General features: G+C 24.5%; 1 protein-coding gene across 1 annotated transcript; it reads right to left on the bottom strand.

The window, feature by feature from the left end:
* Positions 1-1,386: 1,386 nt before the first annotated feature.
* Positions 1,387-12,663, bottom strand: LOC145834071 (RNA polymerase II subunit A C-terminal domain phosphatase SSU72-like). Its single transcript, XM_082941405.1, has 5 exons — positions 12,565-12,663; positions 8,778-8,921; positions 4,096-4,235; positions 2,172-2,290; positions 1,387-1,773 (listed from the first exon to the last, which is right to left on the bottom strand). Exons 1-5 carry the CDS (start codon positions 12,642-12,644, stop codon positions 1,666-1,668), a joined length of 591 nt encoding a protein of 196 aa, XP_082797531.1. The 5' UTR covers positions 12,645-12,663; the 3' UTR covers positions 1,387-1,665.
* Positions 12,664-13,494: the final 831 nt, after the last annotated feature.

Raw genomic sequence — 13,494 nt, 5'->3', positions numbered from 1 at the left:
TAATAATTAATATTTTCAAGATAAATATTCTCTAAGATTTTAAATAGTATAACTTATTAAAAGTTTAAAGCAGGGTTCCAAAGTAGATCATTTCAGAATTTTAAGGGCCACAAGCTGCAAAGGGGCCAAAGTGAGGGCATAAGGTCATATTTTTGAAAACTATATTAAATATTTAGGAGTTCATGATAAAAAAGCAAAAAAAAACCGAGCTTTCTAAAGTAGCGTAGTTTAAAAAAACCGTAAAGGGAGGATAAGGTCAAGTTTTAAACATTCACTTGTACACTAGAACTAAAGAAAAATTTAATCTATTAAAAGTAAAATTTCAAATGAAAAAAAAAATTACACCAAATAAATTTTTTTGAACGTATGTTGTATCATTTTACTAGTTAATCTAGTAACGAACATTTTCAACTGACAATCATTAACTATAAATTTAAGTATACTTGTTACTTTACAGTCAAAGTCATTATATAATCTTTAAACATTTGAATCAACTATAATCATTCGGTGAAAAAAAAATCTCGAGCATTTTTTTTAAGTTTATTTAAAAAAAGGAACAATAGAATACTATTTCAGCTTGAAACATTTTTCACTAAAACTATTTAATTTATTTACATAAATTAAAAATTTCTGAAGCACTAAAAAAATAATAAGATAAAAACATGTGAGGTAATTTCAAAAAATTATTTTTCTTAATAGTAATAAATAAGGTAATCTGAAGTAAAATGCTATGAAAAAATGATTTACAAGCTGTTTAAACAAGTGAATATATAGTTGTTCTGTTTTCAACTTATTGTAGAAAAAAGCTTTGGTTGGTTTCAGTCATCTTTAAAATTAAGCAAACGATAAAATATAAAAATTAAAAAAAAAGTAAGAATAAAAAACTTATTAAGGCAAATAATAATCTCATAAGTTTTGTGAAAAAATTTACAGCACAAATTCTAACTTATCCAGGTATTTTAGTAGCTTTTATTTTATATTTATTTTTAAAAATAAGCCTTTAAAAATGAAAAAAAAACACATATTCTATTTTTGACCTAAAGATGTTAAGTTTAAAAAAAAAAATATTTATTAGTATAAAAATTTATAAAACTAATTATATTAAAAAAAACTTTTGGCTGAAAAACTTTTAAAACAAAGAAAACAAACTAAATTTGCTAGGAGCTTTGTACAACTTAATAGTATAGAAAAAAAAAGTAAAAGTTTTAACATCAAAAAGACCTAACTAAAAAATTTTCCTAACTAGCAACTCAGTTTTATACCAACAACAAAAAACTGTAGATATTTTATTATTTAGCAGCTCAAAAAGATATTTCAACTTGTAAAACCTAAAATATTTACCAATTTTAGAAATATCTTTTTCAAGTAAAAAATAGCTGTCTAAAAAGTAAAAAAAATAAAATGCAAATAACACTTTATGAACCAACGTGGTTTTATTTTATTATAATAGCTTATAAGAATATTTCAGTACACATAAGCGCATCAGCTACCTATAAAAGTGTTTTAAAGGAGAACTTAGTAATAGTTCGAATTTGAAAGCTACCAAGCAACAAAAATGTATTTAAAATGCCCACCAGCTGCGCCCAAACGAAATCTCGTCAGTGAAGACAAGATACCTAAACTGGTTCCGTAAACCCATAACTCAAAATTCCCCAACAACGAAACTCAGTAGAAGAAGACGGTGTGGAATATTTTGTTTCTGTGGGGATTCTTCTCTTCGAAATCCTGGATCAGTTCGTCCATGTCATCGTCGAGATCCCCGCTTTCTTCTATCTGAATTTATAAAATTTTTGTTTAAATTAAAACTGTATGAAAATAGTAATGTAGTATATTGAAAAATAAACATTATTGCTTTTTGATTGCCTGCAAATCTGCCAAATTATTCTATTTGTGCGACGTCATAATAGAATTGAACTAAACGGTTTTTTAATTTTATGATATAATTAATTACTTACGATATAAACTTTAATACCAAACGCTTTTATTTTATTTCTAAAAAAACCCGGTGATATTTAACCAAGATAACACCAAATGCATCTTTTGGAGCTTTAGGGTTTTTTTTTCAATAAGATCTAGCGTAAAAAGTCCATTTAAAATATCAGAAAAACGTTATAAGGTTACGGAGTCTAAGAATAAAAAAATAATAAGTAATAAACCAATTCGCAACAAACCTTCTTGGCGAGCTCGCAAACAACGAATGCGCCGATGGTTGCGTCTTCGTGGTTGTCCTCCACGTTGATGTTGATGATGTGCACTTGCTTGTACGTCGCCGACTTCCTTTGTAAAAAATCTGTGAATTGTTTGATGAGTGCTTATTTACATTAGTCATGTTTGTGTGAGTAAATTAATTGATAAAATTAAACTAATTATTTGATGAGTGTAGTACTTATTTACATTAGTCGTATTTGTGTGAGTAAATTAATTGATAAAACTAATTATTTGATGAGTGTAGTACTTATTTACATTAGTCATATTTGTGTGAGTAAATTAATTGATAAAATTAAACTAATTGGTTTTATATAATTTAGTTGACCAAAAAATGAATATTAATTAACAAGTTCTAATAAATATGTATATAGTATTCACCACAGATGTTTTCGTGTTAAAACTTTATTCCGACTAACGGCGTTTCACTGTTCTCAAAAAAATTCAAGAACAGATCTACGGAGTCTCAAAAAAGCTCTAAGAGTATAATAATATAGTATTTATTTAGATTAGTCAGATCTCTAAGTATAAATAAATAAGCTACTTTTATAAAATTTTAAGAATATGCTTTGTATAATAAAAAATTTTAACATAAGTCACTCATTTCAATTTTTTTTTATTAATTCATTTCATTTAGCACATTGCAAGAATAAGCTTGCAAAAATCTGATAAGAATATGTTGTAAATTTAGTTATATATAATGATTTTTAAATGTCTAGCTAAAAATAGTTACGTCATAAAGAGTAAAGTGTAAAAATCAGTTTGAAAAGTTTAAATTAGAGTTAAGTTATACTTTACCAATTTGAAGTTGTTGTTAAGACAAAATTGTTAGAATAAAAACAAATAAGATGGTAGAAATTTTACTTGAAACCAAGTTAAAATTTACATTACAAAAAACGACAATAATACAAAAAACACTAGAAACAGTAACACGCTATTTGTAAAGTTCATATTAACTCTTACCATCTCTCAGTCCTATAATCATTGTTCATAAGAACTTGCAAGACGAAAATTTGTAAACAAAGAGATTTCTACAACTTAAAACTTCATAAACAGCGTGTTTCTAGTGTTTTTAGTAGCATTGTTGTTTTTGGTAATGTACTTTTTAATTTAGTTTCAATTAAATTTATACAATCTTATAAATTTTTACACTAATAATTTTGTCTTAAACATAACTTAAAATTAATGAAGAATAATTTAACTCTATTACAAACCTTTTAAACAGAGTTTTATTTTTAACTTTTAATGACGTAACTATTTTTAGCTAGACAATTAAAAGTCATTATATTCTAAAACTAATTAAAACTAAATTCACACCATATTCTTATCAGTTTTTACTTTTTAGCAAGCTTATTCTGACGATGTGCTAAATGAAATTAATTAATAAACTGTTTTTCTAATGAGTGACGTAAATGTTAAAGATTTTTACAAAAAAAACAGTACTAAAACCAAACTTAAAAATAATAATGTTTGTTATATTGTAATTAAAATTTGTATTAGTTAGATAGGTTTTAACAGGGTTGCAACAGATTTTTGAGAAATTTCTTCCAGGTTTTATGATTTTATTTAAGGTTTTTAAAAGTACACATTTTTGGTCTATTTTTAGTATAAAGTTAAGTTTAAGGTTAATAATTGTGTTAAGAGTATAAAATCATTGTTAAAAAAAAAAAAAAATTTGATGACACCTAATATTTTTATTTAATGATAGATTTTTTGTGTCAAACCAAAATTTTACTAATTAATATGTAAAAATTGTTTAATACTCGAGGTTTTTTTATGTTTTTAAATGATTTTTGTTCAAAATTCTAGTTTTAACCTTTACAGTTTTAAAGCTAATTATATTTATTATAATTTCATGAAATACTTGTTTAAACAACAAGAGACAAACACCTTCAACAATTTGATCGTACACCCTCTCGTCAAGCGAAATAATCACGTCAAATTTTTCGGGGCAGCTCTGTATTTTCTCGGGTCTTTCCTTGATGCGCCTGTTCCTGTCCAACATCATCAGCACCCCGTTTTGCGTGTACCTGCAACGTTTGAGTTTCTGTGTTAAAACTAAATTTGTGAATCAGTTGTTTCAAGTGCGACTTTTTCTATCTGACATCTTTTGAATACCGCACTTTGCTTATCTTGAATCATTTAAAATCTACAGACAAATAGTAACTTGAAACAAATTTGTATTTGAACATTTCCTTATTTAGAATCACAAACAAAATATTTAGTTATAATTTTTTTTTAACTTGCCTCAAAATAAGATGTTATAAAACCAGTTTGGAGTTTATCTTCAAATGTAAAACTTAAAAAAAATACTTAAAACAATCATTTAAAGCTTCTACTTGTCTATGTTTAAAAACGTTACTTTAAGTAAATATTGAATATAGAAAACGTATAAAATTAACTAACACATGTTATCATAATAAGAAATCATTAACTAACCTTTTATAAAAGTTATAAATACAATAACTAATATTTTAAGTGTTATCAAACGCTGACTATGTCTTATGTATAGTAAAATGCATCTGTTGCCCCCAAAAAATTTAAATTTTGTAGTAGAGCTTAATTTAACTTTTTGTGCGTTGTAAATCACATAATAAGACAGAAAGAATTAGCTTCCTTACTTTTACCACCGTCGCGCTAACTACATTTTTCTAGACAACCCCTATGAAAACTGTATGAAATCTTAAAAATTTGACCATCAAGTTTTTGGCTGAAGATTTTTTTACTTGTAGCAATCATCACAAAAACACATTCTACACGTTTTTAGACGATTTGAAGAAAATTTCAGTTACTTATTGATTTTTTCGAAAAAAAAAACACAAAAATGTACAGAAAATCAAATAAAAAATTCCACTAAACTACCTTCAAATGGTCTGAAAACGGGTAGAATGTGTTTTTCTGATGATTTCTACGTGTTGAAAAAAAACTTCAGTCGAAAACTTGAGGGTTTAAATTTTTAAAGTCCCATTCAATTTAGATAGGGGTTCAGATAAATGTAATTAGAGGGACGATGGTAAAAGCTAGAAAGCTATTTTTTGTGTGTTATTTTATGTGATTTGCCACACACAAAAAGTTAGACCAAGCTTATTTTCAAGGTCGGGGCAACAGATGCACCCTAAGGTACAGTAATAGTATATTTAATTTTACTAATGTAGAATCAAGTAAGCCGTATCCAGGGTCAGAACAAAATCCAAAAAAACAAATTAGACAACAAAGAATTTACTAATATTTCAGATAACTGTAGTTTTAAATATCAAATCAAAAAGGCTATAATATAGCTCATAAACAATCTGTCAAGTGAAATACAAACCGAGCTACCATTTACAAAGCTTTCATCTATTTATTATACATTTTCAATGCAATAAAATAAACGGCTGTTAAAACACAAACAAATTTTAAAACAAAGTTTTTAGAAAAATATAGGTAAAAACTACTTAATACAAAATTTAGGTAAATTCAGCTTTACTTATAAACACAAACAAAAATAAATTTTTAATATCAAACAACAAAAAGTTTTTCACTTAATACTTAAAATGTAGTAGTAATTAGTAAAATGTTTGTAAAAAATTAAAAAGTAAAACTAATGTAGAACATATCAAATCATTTCTGTGTATACTTTTGAATTATTTCATTAACAGAAAATCAATAGGTAAAATAAGGGAAATAAAAATTAACAAACAAAATTTAAAAAGGTCTACATTAGTTATGACATTTACCCTGTTTTACTGTGGTTAAATAAACACTACCTAATTTATGCGCTAAGATTTATAATACTTTTTTCATAACAAAACAAAGTTTTTTTATTTTTAAATAGAAAATTTCTCTTTGTTTATAAAAATATTAAAAACTTTATGGTAATTTCTTTTATTACCATTAAAACTTTTTGATAAGTATTTTTATTTGTTTATAATGTTTTCATATATATTGTTTTTCATTTAATGCCAATAAAACTTTATTATTTATTTATGGTAATTAAAATGTTTACTCAAAACTTTTTTCTTCAATAATTTATCTTTACAATTAAATTTAAAGCGTTTTTAGGTTACAAAAAATCTTAAACAAACAACATAAACACCCATAAGTTGATTTAAAATAAAAATCTAATGTATTTACCAGTTTAATTGTTAATATTATTGTACATCGAAGTTATATTTCATTTGACTTATTAAAAACTAAACTGCTATAGACAAAGTTGTTAAATAAGTTACTACAATATATAAGGGTGGGTAAGCCATGTTTATAAAAGTTTATCTTATTTTATAGAGTTTTTACTTAGCTTCAAGTTGCTTTTTCCAAGTTTAAAAAATTAAAACTAGTTTTTGAGATGTTACCGGTCAAAGTTGGGCTGCATAATAGGTTCCCTATGGGAAGTAAAAACTAAACCAGCAAAAAAGACTATTTTATCTAAAATCTATCTCCTCCTCCATTTTTCAAGCAGTCTTCTTCAAACTTTTACAGTCTAATCTTTATACAAGTACAAAAAAATATTACTTTCGACTTTAAAAATGTTTAAGTATTAATAACAGGGTTCGTGCGCGAATTTTTTTCCATTTAGCCTGACTGATACCAATTTAGTCTGACATTTTTTCAAAGTAAAGTAAATCCCTTTTAGAAGTCGTTTTAGGTATTGGGGGGTCTTGATTAGTACCATTGTAGCCTTCGAATTCAACCAGCTTTATCTCAAAAATATTTTGAGCTTTAAAAAACTGAAAAAACCAACTAATAGCTTAGTTAAAACTAAATAAAATAAGACTAAACTATGAAAAAAGGTGATTGATCCCCCCTATGCCCTTAACATAACAAATTCAGTGATAAATTCTAAAATATGTGTTATATCTAATCTATTACTTGTGTAAAAATTTAATATATATTACTAAACACAATTGCTCAATTTAATTAAGCAATAAGTAATAACATTATAACCGAAAGATTAATCATAAAACGAAGTGCATTGTCGTGTTTTATTAAAATTTAAAATGAAACGCTTACACAAGTATTAAAATAAGTAAAAAATGTTTAATTTAGTATTTTGACTAATACTTAAAATTGAAACATAACTATAAATCCTAAACTTTAAATAAATACAGTGATTGTTGATGTCGGATCAGATTTAAACAGCTTACACTTAAATTAAAAATAAAAACCTAAAATATTTGTTCTTGTAAAGAAAAATGAATTGTACCTAAAATTTGTACTCCCACAAAACTTAGTATTTATATCTTAAAGGTAAGTTTTAGTGTTGTGAATATCTCTAATAATTTTAAACAAATAGTAAAATATATGAATTAACTGCTAAGATTTTTAATCTAAAAAGTATTTGGTATAAAGCCTTTAAATTAGAAATTAAAAAAGTTTAACCAACTAAGCTCTGAAAAACAAAGCTGATGTAAACAAAATCAAACAAACAGCTAAGTTGTTAAACTAAACTGTAATGTTTAAACTGTTTTTTTTTTTTTGAATATTCATAATCATGATGTATATAATCTACTCAAAACAAAATAATGAAGATTCTTAAATTTTTTTTAGGGATTCAACATAATGTTTTAAGAATTTATTTTTAGAAATAATGACTGATTTTGCCTTTGATAACTAAATTTTTATCTAGAAATCAATTCACATTTCAATTTGATCTTAAAAAGATTTATCTTTTTATTTTATTCAAAAATTTTCAAACATTTGAACTGAGAAAAACTGAGATTCTCAATTTTTTAAATAAAAAAACTGATTTAGCCTGACGTTTTTCAACTTTTTTCAAAAAAACTGATTTAGCCTGACTTAGCCTGACGCGCACAAACCCTGTAATAAGTATTTTAGAAATACACTTTTTTTTTGTTAAAACTTTTTAATTTTTTAAATTTATTAAAACTCATAAGTAACTTTTTTTCTTATAATGTAAGGAACATTTCCTGAAAATATGAAGAAGATTGCTTGAAAAATGAAGGAGAAGATAGACTTTTAATATTTTTTAAATTTCCAAGAAAATTTACCCCAAAAAATTTGCGGTCCATACGTTTGTATCGGAAACTTTTTACAAAAAATAAAATATCCCAAAATTTAAATGATATTTTTAAATTTTATAAAAACTGACTGTACTTAAAACTTCTTTATAAATATTAATGTCATTTTTTGTAAAAAAAAGTGTTGGAACCCCCTATGGCCATAGTTATAAAACTACTTAAAAGATATCTATATTGTAACTACTTACTTAAAAATTAATAATAACTTCCTCTAAGTTTATATTGGAAAGTTTTCACAATATGTTTAATATATTTTAATTGAAAATATGTCAAAAGTAAATAAATATTTTTTATTCTGCGAAAAGTATTTCATAGTATACAATTATAGTTATATATAAGGTTTAGTGTAAATTTTTGTACAAAACTTTTCTAAACTCCAATGCTCTTAAATTACACAAACATATTTAAAGTAATAAAATTAAGTTAGCAGCACAATACTAATAAACATTAATATACTACAGTTGTTACTATAAAAAAAACTTTCATGAGAACAAAGGTTATGTACCTAAAAAATAAAGAGTATAGAATATTTTACAAGAAATCTACTAAACTAACAAGTATTTATCTTTTTTCTTGAGGTCATCATATATATCTGCATATTTCCAGTCGAATGGGTAAACATTTGGCCTGTTTGCAGAAGAACCTGGTAGTTTGACCTGGGTACCACTGCCAAATGACTGGACATCAAACTTTCTTTTCCTGAAAAAAACAAGTAAAGTACATAAATATAAATCAAGAAAATTTGTTTGTAATAACTTCCCCTGGGTACTATTACTCAAGTATTAAACACCAAGGTTTTCTTTTGAATATATAAGTAAAAATAAACTCATAATACTGCACTGTTGAATTATAACTATTTATGAATTATGTTAAATGCATAGTAGGGGTGAAACACTTTTTGATTAGTATTACATCAAAAACTAAGCTACCACTTACTTTTCATTGCTTCTAAAATTTTCATGTAGGTTATTAGATAAAAGCAATCAAAGTTTGGCTATCTTATGAAAGGGACAATCTAAAAAAGCAAAAAAAAACTTCTTCACTTTAAATTTATTTCCTCCAACTACTTTAAACAATAATTTTACACCTTTTAAAGTCTAATCTTGGTGTTGTTTAGAAAAATCTAAACCAGAAGTAATTTCTAATCTTTACTAAATTTTTCTAAATTCCAGTTTTCAAAATTAAATAATTGAGTAAAGCTTTTTTCTTTTATTGACCATAAAATTAGATTTTCAATTCATTGAATTTTCTAAAAATATGTTATAATAAAGTTCAATTTTATAATTTATTGATAATAAACAAATGTTGGCAATTTAAGGTATCTAGCTCTAAATGTAAAAAACTAGATAATTTTTTCAGTAAGTTTTCAAGTATTTAAGAAGATTGACAGAAGATTGTATTTTGTAGATTTGTGTAAGTAACTTTTTAGAAAAATGACTATATTTAAAAGTTTAATTGACAAACTTTTTTCTATAAAAACTGATTTATAATTTATACATTAAGCTAATGTTTTTTTTTTAATGTTAGATCCTTTATGCCTTTTGAGTGAATTGATAACAACCGTGTACTAAAATGAAGAATAAAAAATAAACTTAAGGGCATAGGATGTCCAACCTTTTTTTTTTAAATTGGTTCTCATTTGAAAGCTTAAGAGTATAGACTAAAGATGCTTTTTATAAAACAAAAAAACAAGTTTTGAAAAATAAATCAGGTTTAACTGTATAGAACACAAGTTTTTTATTGCTTGTTTTCACTGAATTTTTAAACTTCACTAAAAATCTATCACCTCCTTCATTTATAAATTTATATACTTCAAAATTTCAGGAAATGTTGTTTTTAATATAATTAACAAATAGTAGGAAGCAGAATAAATAAAATATATTTTTTAAATTTACAACTAAAATAAAAAAAGTTTTTTTTTTGCTAATTAACAAAAAAATATAAAAAACTAAGAAATCTGTTTCATGAGAGCTGTTCAAAATTTATTCAAGATTACTCTAAGAAATTTAAATAACAATTGCTCAAAAATTGATAGAAAAGTTATTTTTAGCAAAACAGTCAACTTTTTCTTTTTTAGATTGTACCTTCAATTAACAACCTTGATAAACTCTAACTTTGGTTGCTTACATTTAACAAGCTGTAAAAAGTAACTAGTAGCTTTAGTTAACTAGTAGCTTAATAAAAACTTAAGCAAATAACAAAAAAAATGTTTTACACCTCCTATGTCCTTAAATAATATTTTTGTTGCAACTACCAAGTAAGTTTTAATTTTTAGTTAAAGCATTTCTCTTTGAATAAATATAACTTTTCAATTTTTCAAACGATTTTATTTTGCTAACTAATCATATCAATTTTATACATTTAAATCTAAACTATTAAACTACTAAAGTGTATTTTAACACATAAATAAACTTATCAGTTTTTAAACATAATTACTAAAACTTAGTTTTTGAAGCTAAAGAAGAGTTTTTGGGATACTCTTAAAATATACTTCTGATAAAAGATAAGTTAATTTACTTTTAAATTATTTTTATTTTATTTTATACTTTTATTTGTGTAGAAACTATTTAGTGGTATAGAAAAAGTAAATTAAACAGTAGAGCTGATTAAAAACTGTAGAAAATGAATATAAATAAAATTATTATTTTTTCTGATTTGTTTTGCTCTTTTCACTGTTGCCACTTGTTTTTTCAAAAGTTTTTCCTGGTTTTCCAAATTTCTTCAAGGTTTTTTAAAGTACACATTTTTGGGTCGATTTTTAGTTTAAAGTTAAGTCTAAGGTAAGAAACTGTGTTAAATAGTATAAAAACATTGAAAAGATAATGTAAAGCTACTTTAAATATGTTTTTATATAAAAAAAATTTTGATTAAGACAAAATTTTTTTATTTATATGATAGATTTTTTGAGTCAAATCAAAATTTTACTACTGAGCATATGAAAATTTTTGGAATTCCAGGTTTTTTCAGTGATTTTTGTTAAAAATTCTAGGATTTTCCAGGTTTTTTTTTCAAAATTTCTCAAATTCTAGGTTTTTCCAGGTTATGTTTGCCTAAATTGTCAAATTCCAGGTTTTTCAAGGTTTCCTGGTAAAGTGGCAACCCTGTCTTTTGATAATGAACTTATAAAACTCTCCAACTATGATCTGTAAACCTCAACGCTTACTTTGAACTTTTTAATAAGCAACTTACATCTTAGTGAAATATGTATAAACAAAACCAAGTTGAGTTAAAAATTTAAATACCCAGGGTTTCCAAAAGTTTTAGGCAAATTTTTTCTAGGTTTTAAACATTTCTTACAGGATTTCAAACTACATCTTTTAGGGTCTATTTTTAAATTCTAAGATTAAATTAAGTTTAAGGTAAAAATGTGTTAAATGTGTATAATGACTTTGAAAGGATATCTTAACACTTCTTTAAATTTGTTTATTGATAATAAAATGTTTGATGATAACAAAAACTTTTTATCTACTCGATAGATATTTTGTGTTCAATTGAAATTTTATTACTAAACATGTAATGATTTTTTTAATTAATTCCAGGTTTTTTTCAAAATTTCTCAAATTCCACGCTTTTCCAAGTTTTTTTAAACTAAATTGTAGAGTTCAATGTTTCTTTCAGGATTCCAGGTGTTTTGGAAACCCTGGATACCCCAAGGCCTATAGTAATTCTAGCTTTTTCTGTTGATAAAATAACACTTTAAAATGTATAGTAGTAGGAAATCAATTCTTAAAACTTAATTTTATTTTAAACAGTTTAAGTTAAGTTACAAGTTGTTTTTTACATTATTTAATACTTCAAACTATTTTTTGAGATAGATCCAGTTTAACTCTGGAAGTACAATAAGTTCCTTATTAGAGGATAAAACTAAGTTATAAATTATTAAGGGCATAGAGGAGGAAATATTTTTTCACAATTTGATCTTATTTTATAGAGTCATAAGCAAGCTACGAGATGCTTTTTACAGATTTTAAAAAGTTAAAATAACTTTTAAGATATAGCGCGCCACAGTTTGAGGCAACAATAGGTCGCAAAATAAAATGACAAAAAAAGATTATTTCACTAAAAATCTATCTCCTCTTACGTTTTTTGAAATAACTACCTAAACTTTTAGGAAATGTTCCTTGCAATATCTAAAAAATTCTGTCAATAAAAATTTCAAAATATAAAAAAAAAAATTATAAAATAAAATAAACAAAAAATTTTTTTTTTGTTTTTTTATCATAATGTACAATGTATTTTAGCTATTAAAAAATTCATTATACAAATTATATGACTTAAAAAAATAATTACTAGTTTTAAACAGTAACATTGGAATAAAGTATGTGAATTATAACAAACTCACTTCATACATCTGTGGGCCTCCATGCTCCTATTCATGTTGCTTGAGCAAACAACTGCAAATTTTACTTTTTTATCTGGCATTTTATTTATAAAAAGATTCACTGCTGGGTGAAAAGTCAAAATTTTAATGCAAAACTTACCAACAGCTAATTCTAAAATATTATGAAAACAAATGTTCATTTACACGACAAACACATTATGATATATAAAAATTTTATTACTGTGTTTATGGTGGCCACTGTTTTAAAGAAATTTATTTGAGGTTTTAAATAGAAGTAATCAAATTATATTAGAATTATTTTAAAAATAATTTGAACTTTATTTTTTCATTTTAGTTATACTTATATAAATGAAATGTTTATGGCCAATATTATTTTAAGTTATCAATTTTTTATTTTTATTATAAGTTTAGTTTAAAATAAAAGCGAATAATCATATTATTTTTACTAATATCATGATGAACTTTTGCATGTATATTAGAGTGCATCTGTTGCCCCTTAAAAATGAAAATTTTAGAATTTTGCTGAGTCAATTTTTTTGTAGGTGGGAAATCACATCAATAGACAGCACAAAAATAATTAAATTCCTAGTTTTACCACCTTCAAGCTATTTACATTTTTCTGAAAACAACCCCTAAGTAAATTGTATGGGACCTTAAAATTTTGACCTTCAAGTTATTGGCTGAATTTTGTTTATATGTAGCAATCATCACAAAAACAAATCTACGTGTTTTCAGACCATTTGAAGAAAGTTTCATAGACATTTTTTCAGATTTTCTCCATTTTTTTATAATTTTTTGTTATTTTTAATTTTTTGAAAAAAAACAAGAAATTCATCAATGAAACTTTCTTCAAATTGTCTGAAATCACATAGAATGTGTTTTTGTGATGATTGCTACATGTAAAAAAAAATTTTGCCAAAAACACAATGG

Source organism: Thalia democratica, chromosome 4 (assembly GCF_965202585.1).
Source record: "Thalia democratica chromosome 4, ktThaDemo2.hap1.1, whole genome shotgun sequence".
Lineage (NCBI taxonomy): Eukaryota > Metazoa > Chordata > Thaliacea > Salpida > Salpidae > Thalia > Thalia democratica.
This window is presented reverse-complemented; position numbering and strand designations above follow the sequence as displayed.

Excerpts from the sequence above, each read along its gene's own strand:
- LOC145834071 (XM_082941405.1), bottom strand. The coding sequence starts at position 12,644 with ATGCCAGATAAAAAAGTAAAATTTGCAGTTGTTTGCTCAAGCAACATG. Across the intron at positions 2,291-4,095 it reads GTACGATCAAATTGTTGAAG|ATTTTTTACAAAGGAAGTCG; the intron begins GTGTTTGTCTCT and ends AACAATTCACAG. Across the intron at positions 1,774-2,171 it reads TTTGCGAGCTCGCCAAGAAG|ATAGAAGAAAGCGGGGATCT; the intron begins GTTTGTTGCGAA and ends TTATAAATTCAG.